At 40.4% G+C, this 16968-nt stretch overlaps 1 protein-coding gene across 3 annotated transcripts in view; it reads left to right on the forward strand.

The window, feature by feature from the left end:
• The window catches only part of PAPSS1 (3'-phosphoadenosine 5'-phosphosulfate synthase 1), a 99986-nt gene that overhangs the window by 6372 nt on the left and 76646 nt on the right, over positions 1-16968 (forward strand). For all 3 annotated transcript variants that reach the window (XM_028158613.2, XM_054726733.1, XM_054726743.1), the window contains 3 exons: positions 2718-2832; positions 11759-11994; positions 14960-15098. In XM_028158613.2, coding sequence (XP_028014414.1) covers positions 2718-2832; positions 11759-11994; positions 14960-15098 — 490 coding nt within the window. The remainder of the gene's footprint in view (positions 1-2717; positions 2833-11758; positions 11995-14959; positions 15099-16968) is intronic.

Below are 16968 nucleotides of genomic sequence, written 5' to 3' on the forward strand. Positions count from 1 at the left end.
TTGTGCTGTTTGGCTTGGTATCGTTCAAAACTAATTTCAGTTATCAGTAACTGAACTAAAGGTTTCAGTCATCAATAACTCTGTGAACTAAGGGTTTCTTCTTATTGTATATTACTGTCTCTTCAGTGTTATCCAAATTATGTCTTGGCACTTAAAAGGAATGTGCCTGTTACCATTGCAGGAATTCTCTTTGGAGAGAGACATTGTTTAGCAGTCAGTTTAAGGTAGATTGTGGGATGGGTGAGAGAAGTGCAAGTCCTTATTATTCTTGGTATATGCTCTGTGCCTTTACAAATTTCACTTAAAAATGCGGGGTTCTTTATAAAATCATCATAAAGTCACAAAGCATGAAATTCTCTAAATGCCATGGTAGGAAAACTTAATTTGTCCCATAGGGAGTGGCTAAAATAACAAAACAGCTCACGTGGAAATTAAGGTGGGTCAGAAAGGAGCACAGGGTCACTTGTGTGTGACGAGGACAGCAGTTTGTAGAATGTGTAGCAAAGGTACAGTGGAATATCAGAGGCCATGTGACTGAAGCCTAGCCACAGGACTGATAGTCATTTAGTCGTGAATTCTTTTGAAATAAATTGCCCAGTTCTGCTAGATTTAAGATTTCTGAATGTTAGTCATCATTTCATTTGCATGTTATGCAGAGAAAACAAATCATGCTGTAAAATAAATGCCTTGTATCTAACTTTTACTGAACACTGGCTAGGCACAAGAAGAGAGGATGGGCATTGTGGAAAAAAACAAAGGACCGTATGTCACTCAGAGTGCCTGATCTGTCTCCCCAAGCAAGTCAAAATATATATGCACAAAAAGACACCTAAAAGTATTAAAGGGTCTATAAATAACAAATACTGATACGGGTAGTAAATTTTACAGGGTCTATAACACGTAACTAAGCCATTGAAGACAAAGACTAGGAATGTAGAGTCAGAAGGAAATACTAACTTCACTCACTCTTGGTCCTTAGTGAGTCACTCATGTTATATTTTTCAGTTAGAATTATAGGAAGGATTTATTTAGAATGGGTGGAGAAGGAAAAGAAAGGGGGAGGGGAGCGAGAAGAAGACTGCATATGGAAGTGGCCTCTAGGTGCTTTATGAAGTTCAGGCATATTCCCAGCATCTTGCAGTTTCAGTAGTTTTAAAAAGTGCTTTTTGATTTATTCTAAAAAAACTAGTAGGGAGGAAATGTGGCACACCCTTTTTTTAAAGTTTATTTTTTTATTGAAAAGTATCAAACATACATAAACCATAAGCCTCCTCATAACCCAGACTGCCATATTTGCTGCTTGAATTTTTTTTAAAATGTAGGAGCATTCTTTTCTAGTGATTAAAGCAAAAGATCTCTGCTTATCTATATTTTTCTCTCAGCCATATCTTCAGTAGATTATTGCTTGTCAGATATTTTTTATACATTCTACTCAATTTACTAAAGAAAGCAGAAGACATGGTATAGGGCTAAAATGAATTAAAATTCATCCAGATACATGTTTCTTTTTGCCCCAAAGCAAAGTAACTTGGAAAATTTTCCCCAAACAAAATGATCCAGTCAAACCTGTTTTGCAATTATAGGAAACTAACTTGTAGGCACCCTCCTTGTTGCTTCCCCCATTTCCTGTCTTCTCCTCCTCCAGGCGGCCTGCCTGGGAGCTGAAACAGGAGGAAGTGCCTCTGCTTCCCAGAGATGCAGATGTCTGTGTTTGGAACCCTCTATTTTGTTTAAAACATTGGAAGTGCAGAGCTGGAAATTTATGTTTGCTTCATCAGCTTATTGGAAAGAAATGGGTTGGGAGACCCATATTATAATTTATAAGTGATTATTGAACATATAAATATACTAGAGGCCTGGTGCACGAATTCGTGCACAGGTGGGGTCCCTCTGGGTGGCCTGCAGGGATTGGGCCGAAACCCGCAGTCAATGCCTTCTGCAGCTCCTACCTGCCGCTCCTGCTCATCCCGGCCCCACTGTGCCTGCCTTGGGCTTGCGCCCAGTCAGTCCCGATCGGGAGAGGCTGTGGCCTCCAGCCAGGAGCCCTGCATCTGTGGCCCTCCCAAGGGGAATGGCCTGTAGGATCAGCTGAAACCAGCTCTCTGACATCCCCGAGGGGTCCCGGACTGCGAGAGGGCGCAGGCCAGGCTGAAGGACCCTACCGGTGCACAATTGGGCTGGGGAGGGACAGTGGGAGGACTCCATGCATGTCCGGCCCATCTCCCTCAGTCAGAGCATCTGCCCCCTGGTGGTCAGTGCACGTCATAGCGAGCAGTTGAGCAACCTTAGCATATCATTAGCTTATCACACTTTGGTTGTTCGGTTGTTCTGCCGTTCAGTCTATTTGCATATTACCCTTTTATTATATAGGATATTGTAAATACATCTATTAATGAGGTGATCAGTGGGGATGGGTTGGGGTGGTTTTTGTGGTGTGCCTGTTAAAAGAATTGTCCAACTGTGTGTGCGGGCAATGAGTGATAGCAAGACTCAGATGGGCAGAGATGCCTTCCCCTCCTGTATACTGCAGGGTACTGGGAACGGGGAGGTGTGGAAAGAGATCTTGAACCTTAGGCACCTCTCAGGCAGATTTTAGAAAAGACTATCTCTGGAAGTTGAAGAGCTGGATGGAAAGACGTACCTTTATAGAGTCCATATGTTTATCTTTTAAAAGATTCAAGTGAACAAGAATTCTTTCTTTTTTTTCCCTTTTCCAGGGGATGCAGAGAGCAACTAATGTCACCTATCAAGCTCATCATGTCAGCAGGAACAAGAGAGGCCAGGTGGTGGGGACCAGAGGTGGCTTTCGTGGTTGCACAGTTTGGCTAACAGGTATAGTCAAATACACCAGGTTATTTCAAAAGCTGTGTTATAAACAACCTTGAGCTAGGAGTAAGCATATTTAAATTTTGAGCTCAGTTCTTCTATCTGGAGTGTCATAACATGTAACCGACAAAGTTGCTTAATAACCTGTTTCCTTTGGGTAATTTTTTTCCCCCTATAGAATTGTTAAAATAAATAGATGCATCTTAAAACTACCTTGTAATTGATAACTACATTACATTCTGTAGACTTTTGCATGAAAATAAGATCTGGATTCTGCCTTCAAGAAGCTATTAATCCTCTCTTTTATAGGCACCTACACTCCTGGATGTTATGAGGTGGTATGTAGCATGAACACTTTGTAATATTGATCGATTAAATGTAAGACAATTCATCAAAAAAAAAAAAAAGAGCTAATAATGTAAACCATATGAAGAGAAAGAATGAGTGACAGAGATAATTTATTCCTGTCATTCACCTTTTGTCTCTGATTGGTTTTTGTGTTGGTTTTCCCAGAGTCTTTGGGCTTAGCCATAGCAGGCTGGGAAGAAGGCAAATTCATACAGATTTTGGAGATAGATTAGGAATTGTGTACTTAATAAATGTGTATTCAAAATTTATATACATCTCACCAAATTGCCTACTTAGATTTTATACCTATTTACTCTCCCACTAACAGTGTGGGAAGAGGGTCCATTTTCCAGTGTCTTTGTCAACATTAGATACTACCAACCCTGAACATTTGTGCTAATTGTTAAAAACAGCGTTTCCATTTTGGTTTCAATGTTAGACAATTCTGTTTGTTTTTGTCTGAAAGAATTCAACACACATCTTCCCATCTCCTCATTCTTAAGACCAGATTGTTGTTGAATTGCTGCTTTTTCATAGCTCATGTTTGAACACTTAACATACCTGTTCTCAAATCTTAAATTTCTGTAATTGTTTGTATTTGAATTCAGTAAATAAATTAATTCAGTACTTATCTCACCATCGGTTCTTTTATCATGGCATGCTCACTCATGAACTCTTTCTTTGAGTCAGGTTTCAATTTTCTGTATTTCATTGTTAAATAATTTTGGTAAGATGGTTTTCTACTAGGTTCTGGGTTCCCTGAATTTTAATTTTCGAGGATGTCTGTCTATTATGACAGCTTGTCTTGCAAAATATATATTTGTGTATTTTTTTGTTGTTAATTCTCACCTGAGGATATTTTTCCATGATCTTTTAGAGCAGGGGTCCTCAAACTTTTTAAACAGGGCGCCAAAAAGAGTGGAAGAGAGAGGGAAAGACAGAGAGAAACATTGATGTGAGAGAAACACATCGATTGGTTTGCCTCCTGCACGTGCCCTGACCAGAGCCCAGGGTGGGGAGGAGCCTGCAGCCAAGGTACGGGTCCTTGACCTCAATCAAACCCGGGACCCTTTGGTCTATCCACTGAGCCAAACCAGCTGGGGTGCAAAATATATATGGTTCATACTCTCTTTGTCCAGAATTCTGAAAGCATTACTCCATTGTCTTCTGGTATTAAAAGTTGTGAGACAAATATGATCTCCCCTCCCCCCCCTTATTTTTAGGAGCTTTCCTTTTTCATCTGGATGCCTGAAGAATAATTATGTCTTTTCCTGTATTTTCTTTTAGATGTTTTCCCTTTCTTACTTAGGCCCTTTTTCCTTCTGCAGTGGATTTTTGTGTGTAGTGTGAGGGAGGGATCCATTTTTTTCCATATGGATAGTCAGTTGTCCCAAGAGCATATGCATATATTGATGAGGGTATCTGACCTGCAGTGTCAGCCATCATCAGTTTCCACTTACGTGTGGACTTGTTTCTGGGCTCTCTGATCTGTTTCATTGGTATACTTGTTGATTCTCCTATTATTACCACACTGTCTTAATTATTTTATTTTTATAAATCTTGAAATCTAGTGGGATAAGTCCTCCTATCTTACTCCTTTTAAAAAGGATTATTGATTGATTTTTTAGAGAGAGGGAGGAAGGGGGAGAAAGAGGGAGAACAAGAAGGGGGGGAATGAGGGAGGGAGGAGAGAGAGAGAGAGAGAGAGAGAGAGAGAGAGAAAGAGAAAGATCAATTTGTTGTCCCACTTATTTATACATTCATTGGTTGCTTCTTGTATGTACCCTGACTGGGGATCGAACCTGCAATCTTGGGGTATCAGGATGATGCTCTGATCAACTGAGCTACCTGGCCAGGGCTTACCTTATTCATTAGGAATAAGAAGACTTTTTTTTTTTTGTCTCCGCATTATTGTATAAAATTTTTAATCAGTTTACCTAATTTCCCCTAAACCCTGTTGGGATTTAGTTTGGGATTACATTAAATGTAAAGCTCAATTTGGTGGAAAATTGGTCTTTAGAATATTAGATTTTGGGTACTCCTTTTTTTCTTTTTAAATATATTTTTATTGATTTTAGAGAGGAAGGAAGAGGGAGAGAGTGATAGGAACATCAAGGATGAGAGAGTGAATCGAACTGTGACCTTCTGGTTCATAGGTCCATGCTCAACCACTGAGCCATGCCGGCTGGGTGGGGGTACTCCTTTTCTTGAACATGGTATATTGCACTTATTTTACCACTAATGATGCTTATAAATACTGTTGATCAGATTTAAAAAATACGTTTCTATTGATTTTTAGAGAGAGAGAGAGGAAGTGGGGAGGGATAGAGAGATAGAAACATCAGTGAGAGGGAAACATCATTGATTGTCTGCCTCTTGCATGAGCCCTTCTGGGGATCGAGCCACAACCTGGGCATGTGCCCTGACAGGGAAGGGAACCTTAATCTCTTGATTCTTGGGTTGACACTCCCCCACTGAGCCACATCAGCCGGGCTATCAGATTTTTTGGTACTTGCTTTATGTTCCTGTTGAAGCATAATAATCTCTATTTTGTAAAATTACTGTTTAAAATCCTCTGCTGTTTTTAAATGATCCCTTGTTCTATGTAGTCAACTCTGTTATTTTTTTTAGACAGTCCCTTATTCTGTAAATTAACGTTATTTTTTAGCTTAAATGAATAATAGGGAAGATAAAGTTAGCTGTCTGACCTTGAAGGCTAGCCATCTGACGTAAGGGGCTGATACTACTCCCTATTAGTTATGTACTATACTCAAGGTTATAAGCTGTCTGCAAAAAATAACTTACACAAAGCTCTTTGTAAAGTCTGCAGAAGGTCCAGAACCCCCATATTTGGGAGACAAAGAACTGGAAGCATATAAATAGGGAAAGCTTCCTCCATGTTTTTGCTCAGAATTTGACAGAGATATTCTGCTCTGAACCCGCACGTTATAAAGACTCCTAACTAATTGGCTCATTAAGGCGTCCTATGTTCCGCTTGCTGATTTACAATACAACACCATATGTTTTCATAAATGTGTATTTGAAAAGAACATATAGTTTTCTGATATGTGAATATGTTCATCAGATCAGGCTTGGTAGTTATGCTGTTAAATCTTCTGTAGTCTTCATTGATTTTCTTTTTCTTTCTTTTTTTATTTTATTTTGAAAATGGAGGCCCAGATTTCTTTCTTTTCTTGCAATTCACTAGCTTAACTGGAATCGGTCAAGGTTTTAGGTGGTTTGTTTGCCATTCTCCTGGAGCATGGTTTGCTTTTCCTCAGATTTTATTTTAGATAAATTTTCTTTTTTGTATTTTTACATTGGTTGGTTTAATAGTATCCCAGGACTGCTGAAGCAAATCACTACAAAGTGGGTGGCTTCTAACAACAGAAATTTATCCTTTTGTAGTTCTGGAGGCTAAGAGTCCGAGGTCAAGGTGTCGACAGGGTTGGTTCCTTCTGTATACTCTGTTCCCTGTTTCTCTCCTTGCTCATGGAGGTTGCTGGAAACCCTTGGAGTTCTTTAGCTAGTAGATGTATTATTTTATTTATTTACTTTTACAAGCAAAAATTTATTTAGAAAGTTACAGAGGTAGAAGAAGTGAGTCATGGAAGAGGTGAGTCAGCTGGACTGCGTGGGCTTGGGAAACAAGTTACAGAGGCCAAAGAAGGGCCCTTGGAGCTTAGAAGAAAGAAAGCAAAGAAAACTCGCCTGGGGGAATGAGGGGGAGAGTGAAAGGGTAGGAGAGAGGGAGGGAGGGGGAGAGAGAGAGAGAGAGAGAGAGAGAGAGAGCCTGTCTTCACAACACCTTCTTTCCTCTATGTCTTCATGTACCTGTCATATAAGGGCACCAAATATTAGATTTAGGGTCTACTCTAATCCTGTACAACTTCATTTTAATTTAATTAATTACATCCACAAATACTCTATTTCCAATTAGGGTCACATTCTGAGGTTCCATGTAGACATGAATTTTTGGAGGACACTATTCAACCCAGTACAGCTGGTTTCTCTTCTTCAGGTATACCATACCTTAGAGTTGGGTTGTTTATCTTGTTTTATTGTTCTTCTGTCATTGCTTTAATATCTTCACATAATTTTTTTCCGTGTTCACTGTAATCATCTCAATGAAACCTTCTGTGTCAGAAATTCAATATTCAGCAGTGTCAATTCTTATTTTGTTTCAAATTAAACATATACATAAAATATATAAATACATGTGTGGATAGACTTTCATTGTAATTTAGATTGTCTTTATGGTATAACAAGTTTAGATTTTCAGGTTTCACTTTTTTTGTTTTTGAAACTTGTCACTCAACTGGTAGTGAAAAATAACAAAAACTATGACTAACCCATTCATCTCTTTGTTTCAGTATTTTTGCTGTCTAACAATATATTCAAAACCTAGTGGTGTAAAAACCAATTTTAATTTGCTCACCATTTTGTGGGTAAGGAGTTCAGAAGGGCTCAGGAGAGCAGGTAGGTCTTGCCTGGTTGAGGTCACGCTGGTGTGGGCTGCAGTCTTCTTAGGGCTCAACCGGGCTGGGTGTGTGTGTGATGATTCAGCTGACGGTGCTTGTCAGCTGGGATTTTAGCTGGCAGAGGCAATCGCCTGGAACACCTGCTTGTGATCTCAGGGTACTGAATAGCTGGCTTTTCTCAAATTAAATGTCCAAAGAGAAGCTGCATAGCCTTTTCTAGTCCAGCCTTGGCAGTCACACATTGTCATTTTCAGTACATTCTTTTTTTAAAATTCTGGGGTGTAAAGCTCTTCTTAATTTTAGTTGACATACAGTATTGTATTAATTGCAGGTATACAACATAGATTTGACATTTATATACCTTATGAAGTGATCACCACGCGAAGTCTAGTAACTGTGATGACTGTATAAAGTTACTATAATATTATGTATTGTGTTTTCTGTGTTGTACTTTGTATCTCCTTGACTTATTTGTGTTATAATTATAAGTTTGTACCTCCTAATCCCCTTCACCTTTTTTCCCACACCTCTACCACCCAACTCTCAGGCAACTATCAGTTCTCCGTATCTATGAGTCTGTTTTGTTTGTTTAGTTTAAAGTTCATTTAGTTTAAGTAAACATTCTGACAGGTGTGAGATGATATCTCATTGTTTCACTACATTCTTTTGGCCACAAGTCCTACGGCCAGCCTAGATTCAAGGGCAGTGATGTGATAGTGGCAATGTCACATTGTAGACAACCTTTCAGGATGGGAAATAGCTGTTGTGGCCATCTTTGGAAAATATAACTGCTATACTCATATGAGGTTTTATTTTAATTAATTAATTAATTAATTATTATTTTAAAATATTTATTGTTGAGATTATTACAGCTGTCCCTCTTTTCTCCCCCATTACCCCTTTCCATCTGGTTCCCGCCCCAGCCCAGGCCTTTAACATCCTATTGTCTGTGTCCATAGGTAATGCATATATGCATAAAAGATCTTTGTTTAATTTATTCCCACCTCACCCATGCCCCTTCCCTCTGAGAATGGTCAGTCTGTTCCATTTTATTCATCAGTTTATTTTGTTTATTAGATTTCTTATTCGTTTATTTTGATTTTTAGATTCAATTGTTGATAGGTATGTATTTGCTGCCATTTTGTTCATATTTTTTATCTTCTTCCTCTTCTTAAAGAATACCTTCAATATTTCATATAATACTGGTTTGGTAGTGATGAACTCCTTTAGCTTTTTCTTGTCTGTGAAGCTCTTTATCTGACCTTCAATTCTAAATGATTGCTTCACTGGGTAGAGTAATACTGGTTTTAGGTCCTTGCTATTCATCACTTTGAATATTTCTTGGCACTCCCTTTTGATCTGCATAGTTTCTGTTGAGAAATCAGCTGACAGTTGAATGAGTATTCCCTTGTAGGTAACTAACTGTTTTTCTCTTGCTGCTTTTAAGATTCTCTCTTTAATCCTTGGCATTGTAATTATGATGTGTCTTGGTATGGTCCTCTTTGGGTTCCTCTTTTTTTAGGTTCTCTGTGCTTCCTGGACTTGTAAGTCTATTTCTTTCACCAGGTGGGGGAAGTTTTCTATCATTATTTCTTCAAATAGATTTTCAATATCTTGCTCTCTCTCTTTTTCTTCTGGCACCCCCATAATGTGAATGTTGATATGCTTAAAGTTGTCCCAGTGACTCCTTACACTATCTTCATATTTTTGGATTCTTTTTTCTTTTTGCTCTTCTGGTTGGGTGTTTTTTGCTTTCTCATATTTCAAATCATTGATTTGATTGTCTGAATCCTCTATTCTACTTTTGAATCCCTGTATATTATTCTTTATTTCAGTCAGTGTATTGTTAATTTCTGATTGGTCCTTTTCTATTTTTTTGGAGTTTTCTAGAAGATTCTTGAGTAACCTTATAACCATGATTTTGAATTCTATATCCAGTAGTTTGCTTTCTTCCATTTCTTTCATTTGTGACATGTTTCTTTGTCTCCGCATTTTGGCTGCTCCCCTGTGTTTGTTTCTATGTTTTGGGTAGAGCTACTATGTCTCCTTGAGTTGGTAGAGTGGCCTTGTGTAGTAGGTGTTCCACAGGGCCCAGTGGCTCAGCTGGGAGCTCTAGGTGCACCCCTTTGTGGCCTGTGAGCACAGTCTTGTTGTAGTTGAGACTTGATTGCTATTTGTTTCACTGGGAGGAATTGACCTCCAGGCCAATTGGCTGTGAGGACCAGCTGCACCTAGTGGGAGAGCTGCTGTGCAGGAGACACCCCTATGAGCAGGACTTGCTTCAGTGGGGCTGTGGTGCTCACTGAGTGTGCCTTGAGTGTGTCGCTTATGGATGTGAAGAGTTGTAATCTGGTATGGCCTGACACTGACCATTGGGTACACTGGCTCTTGGATCTCCAGGGAGGTGCAAAGTCAGCCACTGCCTTGTGCTACCAGGCTGGAGCTACAGAGAGATATGCAGATTCCTCCTCTTTGTATCAGGTTTGGGAAGTGCCCAGATGAGGCCCAGGTATGAAGCAAGGCAGACTGGTGCTGGTGCCAGGTCTTGGGCCTTTTATTGATAGGTTTGGGGCTCCCTGACCCAGCTGCAGCTTGTTTGAGAGATTTTAGCCTGAGCAAGAACAGGCCATTCATATGCAAAAGCCACGGCACATAGCTTGGGTGGGGTTGTAAATTGGATGAGGTGGGGTCTTAGGGAATCACCCAGGGTGGAGAAAACAGAAATGGCTGCCAGTCAGCTCTGCACTAGGGAGGTCCCAGCATAGTAATCATCCCTGCAAGCACCTCCATCTGGGAGAAAGCTACCCCGAGTTCCTGCCAGACAATCCACTTCCTCCTCACAAGTGTCTCTGTTCCCCAGAGCCTCATCCTGGTGCTGGAGCTCAGAGGAAGTGGGACCTTGTAAGTTCAGTTCATGGTGCTGGCCTTTTAAGAGAAACAGCTCATCTCCAGCAGCCTCTGTGTCACTGAGCCCCAATCCACAATGGTTTCTACAGCTCGTAATTCTTACTGCCCATAGGGACTTCTTTCCCCAGCTCTGAGACCCTGGGCTGGGGGTCTGGTGTGGGGCTGGGACCCCTTGCTCCTCTGGGCGGCCTCCGCAGAGATGATCTCCCTCCCGATTAAAAAAGCGGCCCATGTGGGTGCTGGCCTGGCCCATTACGGGCCTCCGCACCTCCAGCAGTCTCAGTGTGCTTTCTTCTTTACTTCTCTAGTTGTAGGACTTCATTCAGCCCACTTTCTGGCAGTTCTGGATGATGGTTGTTCTGTATTTTAGTTGTAATTTTGATGTGGCTCTTCATATAAGTTTTTAATGTATAAAACAATTAGCGTTGTATTAATCCTCTCAACATATCTTTTTTTCTTTTATTTTTTTTTCAGTTAGTCTTCCATACTACTACGACTTCTTTCCGGAATGTCAGTACATTAGTCTTCAATATTCTGTCTCTTGCCTCATAGCTACCTTAGTTATGAATTCTGCAATTACACATTCCCCAAGGTGGCAAGTATGAGTGCATAAATGTGCTCTTGCATCTGTTCCTTCTTGTTGGTTAGTGAAGCAACATCATTGGTAGAGGCAAGTGGGTTGAAATGGGGATATTCTTTCAAGGTTAATTATGTTTATAAATTGGATTCCCAGATACTTTTATCTATCAGAGGTGATGATCCTGGGATATAGAGGTAACAATAATATTTCACTTACTTTTGTCTTTTTCTTCTCTTGTCAGAAGTAATTTGGGCATACAGAAGTAATTTGGGCAGCTTTAGAATAGTGGTAACAAGAAGACCAAGAAGACAAAGGGAGTAATACCTACCCAACCTTGTCTAATATTAAAATTGGTTAAGCTCTTCGAAATTCATCAGTGATTTCTAGGATACCTTAGGGCATAGATAGGAGTTACTAAAAACATAAATGCTTATTATATTTAAACTACAGATGTTTTTCTAGCTTAGAGGTAAATCTTATAGAGAAATATTTGTGAGATTGTTACTGAGAGACTGCTGTGAATAATAAATGTAATTAAGTCTGTATTAAAATTCTTTATTACTAACTCGTCCTTCTGATTTGATGTCTGGCATCTGTATGTATTGTGTAATTTTAGGCTTATCTGGAGCAGGAAAGACCACCGTGAGCATGGCTTTGGAGGAGTACCTAGTTTGCCATGGTATTCCATGCTATACTTTGGATGGTGACAACATTCGTCAAGGCCTCAATAAAAATCTTGGCTTTAGTCCTGAAGACAGAGAAGAGAATGTGCGACGCATTGCGGAAGTAGCTAAGTTGTTTGCAGATGCTGGCTTAGTATGCATCACAAGTTTCATATCGCCTTATACTCAGGTATGTGACTTTGGGCTAAATACATGTATTGGGAACGTGGCAAATAGTTTCAGCATTAACGTTTGCTTTGAGGCTAAATCCAAATTAAAAAGAATTAACCTACAACATTTTTGTGCCGTGACTTTTCTGAGTAAACTCATTTTTTTATAAAACCTGCTATAAACTCTCTCCCCCCAAAGTGTAACCAAAGTCATTGACCTTAAGCCAACCTGACTTTTTAATTTAATATGCCTATAGAAAATACTCAGCGGGTCTCAGACACCAGGAGAAATCTTGTTTCTTAACAGGTGCCCTGCTGTGTTAGCTTCTTTGCTCAAAATTCTCAAGTCCTGTCTCTCATCATATTCCTCTTAACGTCAGAAACCATAGCAACATTGGTTCACTCTTTTGTGTTTCTCTGAAAATCTTTTTTTTTTTCTCTCTCACCACAAGATTTTTGTTTCCCCATCTGAAAGGCACTCTTCTTCCCCCTGCTATCCCCCTCTTCTCAGCATCACCCAGTCCTGTTCATGGCTTTGAGACCCAGATATCTCCTCCTCCTGAATACCTTCCTTTTCTCAAGAACCTCCGGCTTTGTTGGGTGCCTCTCTGTGGTGTCCTCGTTATTGTACTTGAACACATTGTTAGTGATAAATACCAGTTCCTTGGTTGGTGGTGATTATGTCAGCAGCAGCAGCAGTAGTGGTAGCAAAAATATTAGTGATAATAGCAGCTAACGTTCATGGAACTGTTGCTTTGTACTAGTAACTGTTTTAAAGTGCTTTTATGTGATTTAACTCATTTAGTACTTGTCACCCAGTAAGGAAGGTAGAGGTGAGGAAACAGAGGGGTAAGTTACCAAGGCCACACACTGCCTGTGGTAGAGCAGGGATTTGCACCCACGCAGTGCCCCTGGAGCCCAGGCTCTTGCCTGCCGTTCTTTGCTGCCTCTTGGGGGCTGGGACTACATCTTACTTATCTTTGTAATCTTGATGCCATGCCCTGCTCCTGGAACACAGTAGATATTTAATGTTTGTTAAGTGATAGCATAGCCCCTTAGGAAGCCCAGATATCAAAGAACAGGCAAGTTAGTTTAGTGATTAACGGCAGGGGCTTTGGAAACAGACACAGTGGGCTGAAATGTCAGCTCTTTCTATTACGGTTATGACCCTGGCCAGTTTACTTAACCTTCCTAAGCTCTGATAATGCTTGCTTCATAAGGTTGCTCTGAAGATTGCATTCAAAGCTCTCAGCAAAAATTTTGTTGCTCTCATCTCTCAGAGCCTTAAGGACGAGGTTTGGACTGTGCTTAGGGCATATGAGAATCTGTGATACCATTGGGATAGAATAATGTAATATAGGATATGTGCATTTTTCCATGTCACCACTGAACTTGAGCGTCTTGATTCTAAAATAAACCTGATCATTCCTGTTAAGGAGTTGGTGTGCTAGGTACATACAGATGTGAACAGTCATAATATCCTGAGGCAAGTGAAGAGGTAAATGGATATGAGAGGTGCTGTGGAAGATTCACAGAGGAGGCGCTGCAAATGAGTCACAAAGGATGAATCAGAGTATACCAGTTAGACTGGAGGGCGAAGGCTGTTTCAGACAGAGGGGTTACAAAGGCATGGAAATGTGAGGGCATTTGGTCTTTGGAGGACTCTAGGTGGTTTGGTAAAACTGCTGTGCAGGGTGAATGTGAGGGGAGATAGAAGCTAGAGCAATTTGCAGACCCTTGGGGTAGTTAACAGTTCAAGAATGCTGGGGAATGTTGTCATTGAGTTTGCACCTTAGTGAGGACACCTTTGAAGCCTGGATGAGAATGGCCTGGAGGTGGAAGATTGGTTAGGAAGCATTTGGAGTGAATTCGAGCTGCAGCCATGGGAATGGACATATTGAAGGGCTGGTGAGCCAGTAGCAGCAGCAGGACTTGGTGCCTGGTTAATTATTGCTTCTTTTTTTTTGTGGGGAGAGGAGCTAGGGAGTTAAGATGGTGCTTTCTGAATAAAGATGGTATTATTAAGTTAGAAAATACAGGATAGAAAGGGAGAGGTTGAGTATTCACTTCAGGTGGATTAGATTTGAAGTGCTAATGGAGATGATCATGGGAACATTGGTTCTGGAGCCCAGGAAAGTAGAATTGAGATGCAGGTTTAGGAATCATTCACTTCACTAGTTGAAACCTAGATAAAGTTGAGTATACAGAAGAGTGTATAGAATGAGAGGAGGGCTGCCGATGGAAACTCAGAGCACCTTCTTTGAAAGGACAGCTGGAGCAGTAAGATCACAACTTAGTAATCACTCTGCCAGACACTATGGCTATAAAGCTAGTGAAATGATTTTAATATATCGGAATAAGATATATGACAGAGGTACATGGTGGGTACATCTGGGAAGCCAGAGAGAACAAGGACCCTCAGTCTGGGCATGCACGGGAGGCCTCCTGGAGGATGCCACCTTGGAGATGTACTGTGAGGGAGCACCTTGCTTTAGCCAGAAGAGTGGGTGTGTGGGGAGGTGTTCCTGCGAGGGAGGTGGCAAGAGCATACGCCCAAACATTCAGGTACAGATGAGGGGTGGTTTTCATCTGGCAAGTGAATAAACTAGCCTCACAGTTCTAAATGGCCCTCGTGTAGGCTCAGGTTGGACATGAGGGAGAGGCCTGAGGATACCTGTATTCAAGGTGGGCTCTGGCTCAGGTTCCTCATAAAATCAAATGAAAGTTTTTATGGGGCATCTGTTACTTTTCCCTCCTGGAATTTCCCCAATATCTCTGATATTAAGAATTGTATGCTTTTAAAAATTGTTATGAAGGATGGGTGTGTTAACCTGATTATTTTTTAGATTTATTCTGTTTACATTTAAAAAATATAAATTAAATTTTATCTAATGTATTTTTTTTTTTACTCATCCTTGATATTCACATAGTACCTTTGATTTGTGTACGCACTTTTTATTGTTCTGTACCCATCTTTTTCCTAAGGATCGCAACAATGCGAGGCAGATTCATGAGGGTGCAAGTTTACCTTTCTTTGAAGTATTTGTTGATGCTCCTCTGCATGTTTGTGAACAGAGGGACGTCAAAGGACTCTATAAAAAAGCACGGGCAGGAGAAATTAAAGGTAAGTAACGTTTTTCCTCAGTTTCTCTTCGCTTAGATATTTTATCTTACCATATCAGTTTCGTATCTTTTCTAAGAGATTGGGGATATTCAGATGACTTGGAGCTTCTTGAGAGAGAAAGTGGGTCTTAATATATGGTTATAGCTCTCAGGCCTAGCAGAGGTACCGGGCACTGTATTCACCGTGACTATCACTGATTGGGTTGGAATCCTAATCAGAAGACAGAATTTTAGAGTGTTGGGACTTTGGGGGCTGGTGGAAACTCCTTGATATAATTAGCTGCCTGGCATTAGATGGGATATCAAAGGCTAGCTGCTGCTATTACAGCTCTTTGTTCCATTGATAATGTAGGACATTTTAGAGCCAGTGGGAAAAATGCCTGAATTTTAAGCATCTTAAGAGCAAGAACAATGTCTTGTTCTTGTGCCTGGAATGATCGCTTATTCATTCTGTGTACAATTGTCGAATTGGATTGAATTAACATATCACTGTTTCCATCAAAATATACACACCTTGCTTTTTAGGTTTTATCGTCTACTCCAAGAGTTTCCATTGTGATGAGCATTTGGACATAGAAGGAGACATTTAGAACTCGTCTGCTGTGGTCTTTGATACCATTTATATTATTTATCTTCTAGACAACCTTGACATTAGTCCTGTTCTATTATTAACAGAAATAGAGCACATGCAGTGTTAAAAAAAAATCAAAGGTAGATTACACAGTCAGCCTTATATAGGAATCAATGATTCATGCAGGTAGCTTTTGTTTACCTTCCTAACAGGGAGTGCGATCGCCTGGGACTTTCGCAGGAGTTCCAGGAGCTCTGGGAATTATAGATGTTGGCATTCAGCTTCTGGCCCTGAAAAGGAAAAGGTGGAATGGGAAGGAAAATGCTTGTCATTCTGGGCTCTTCTGTATTTTGGACATGGGAAAGCTTTAGCGGTTGGGTCAAAATCCATCTGCTGTGGGAAAGCTGGGTCCTTGGGCCAGGTTGGTGTCCAGTCCTGCCCCATGGAGACTCAGTTTCACTTGGTAAGCTGGCACTTGCGTGACTCAGAAAGCACAGGATAATGTATGACAACGGGAGGGAAACCAGTTTCACCTCTTAACTTCTATATCACCCTCTCCCTGTTGATGGGCAGTTTTCACTTCAGTTTGTTGTAATAGAGTTTTGGCGAAGAGAAGCAAAATGATGTGTCCAGGATCCTGAAGTCTACATTTTTTACCTGTTTTAATTGTCGTTGGTTTTGTTTTGCAAAGATGTATCGTTGAGGGAGGTAGATGTGTCTGCTGGGCTGGAGTAAGCGACTTGTGAGCAGGGACAACACCTTGTGCATTTTCATAATGTTAGAGTTTAGCACAGTGGCCCAAAGCATAATGCCTGGCAAACACATAGTAAATGCTTTTCAGATGGATTAGAAGGGGGAGTGGAAATCAGATGACAACACCCATTTATCAACCATTACTATTTGCTTTTGGCAAGGAATATATTTGGTGTTTGGGATGCAGTGATGAATAAGACTTCATCCAAAGTACCTTGAGTCACTTTCAGTTTGCATTCTACATCTGGGAGTGTGTTTGTATTAGCTTAGTTTTCTGTGTGTTACTTGTTTAATTTCCTGTTCTCAATTCTTTTGTGTACACATTGACAAGATGTTCCTCAGGTTAAAATATGTATGTGTGTGTACATGTGTACCCACATTTATTTTAGGTTTGCTATGGTGCTAGAGTTCTGATTGTTCAGTTGTTTGTTTTTAAAAATTTCTTGTTAGATGACACTTAAAAAGTTCCCTATCAGTGTTGTTTTGGGGCCTTGATGATATACATTCAAGGACAGAGGAGATTGCATACAGTCAGCAGATCTCAGGA

This window comes from Eptesicus fuscus, chromosome 2 (genome assembly GCF_027574615.1).
Source record: "Eptesicus fuscus isolate TK198812 chromosome 2, DD_ASM_mEF_20220401, whole genome shotgun sequence".
Classification (NCBI taxonomy): domain Eukaryota; kingdom Metazoa; phylum Chordata; class Mammalia; order Chiroptera; family Vespertilionidae; genus Eptesicus; species Eptesicus fuscus.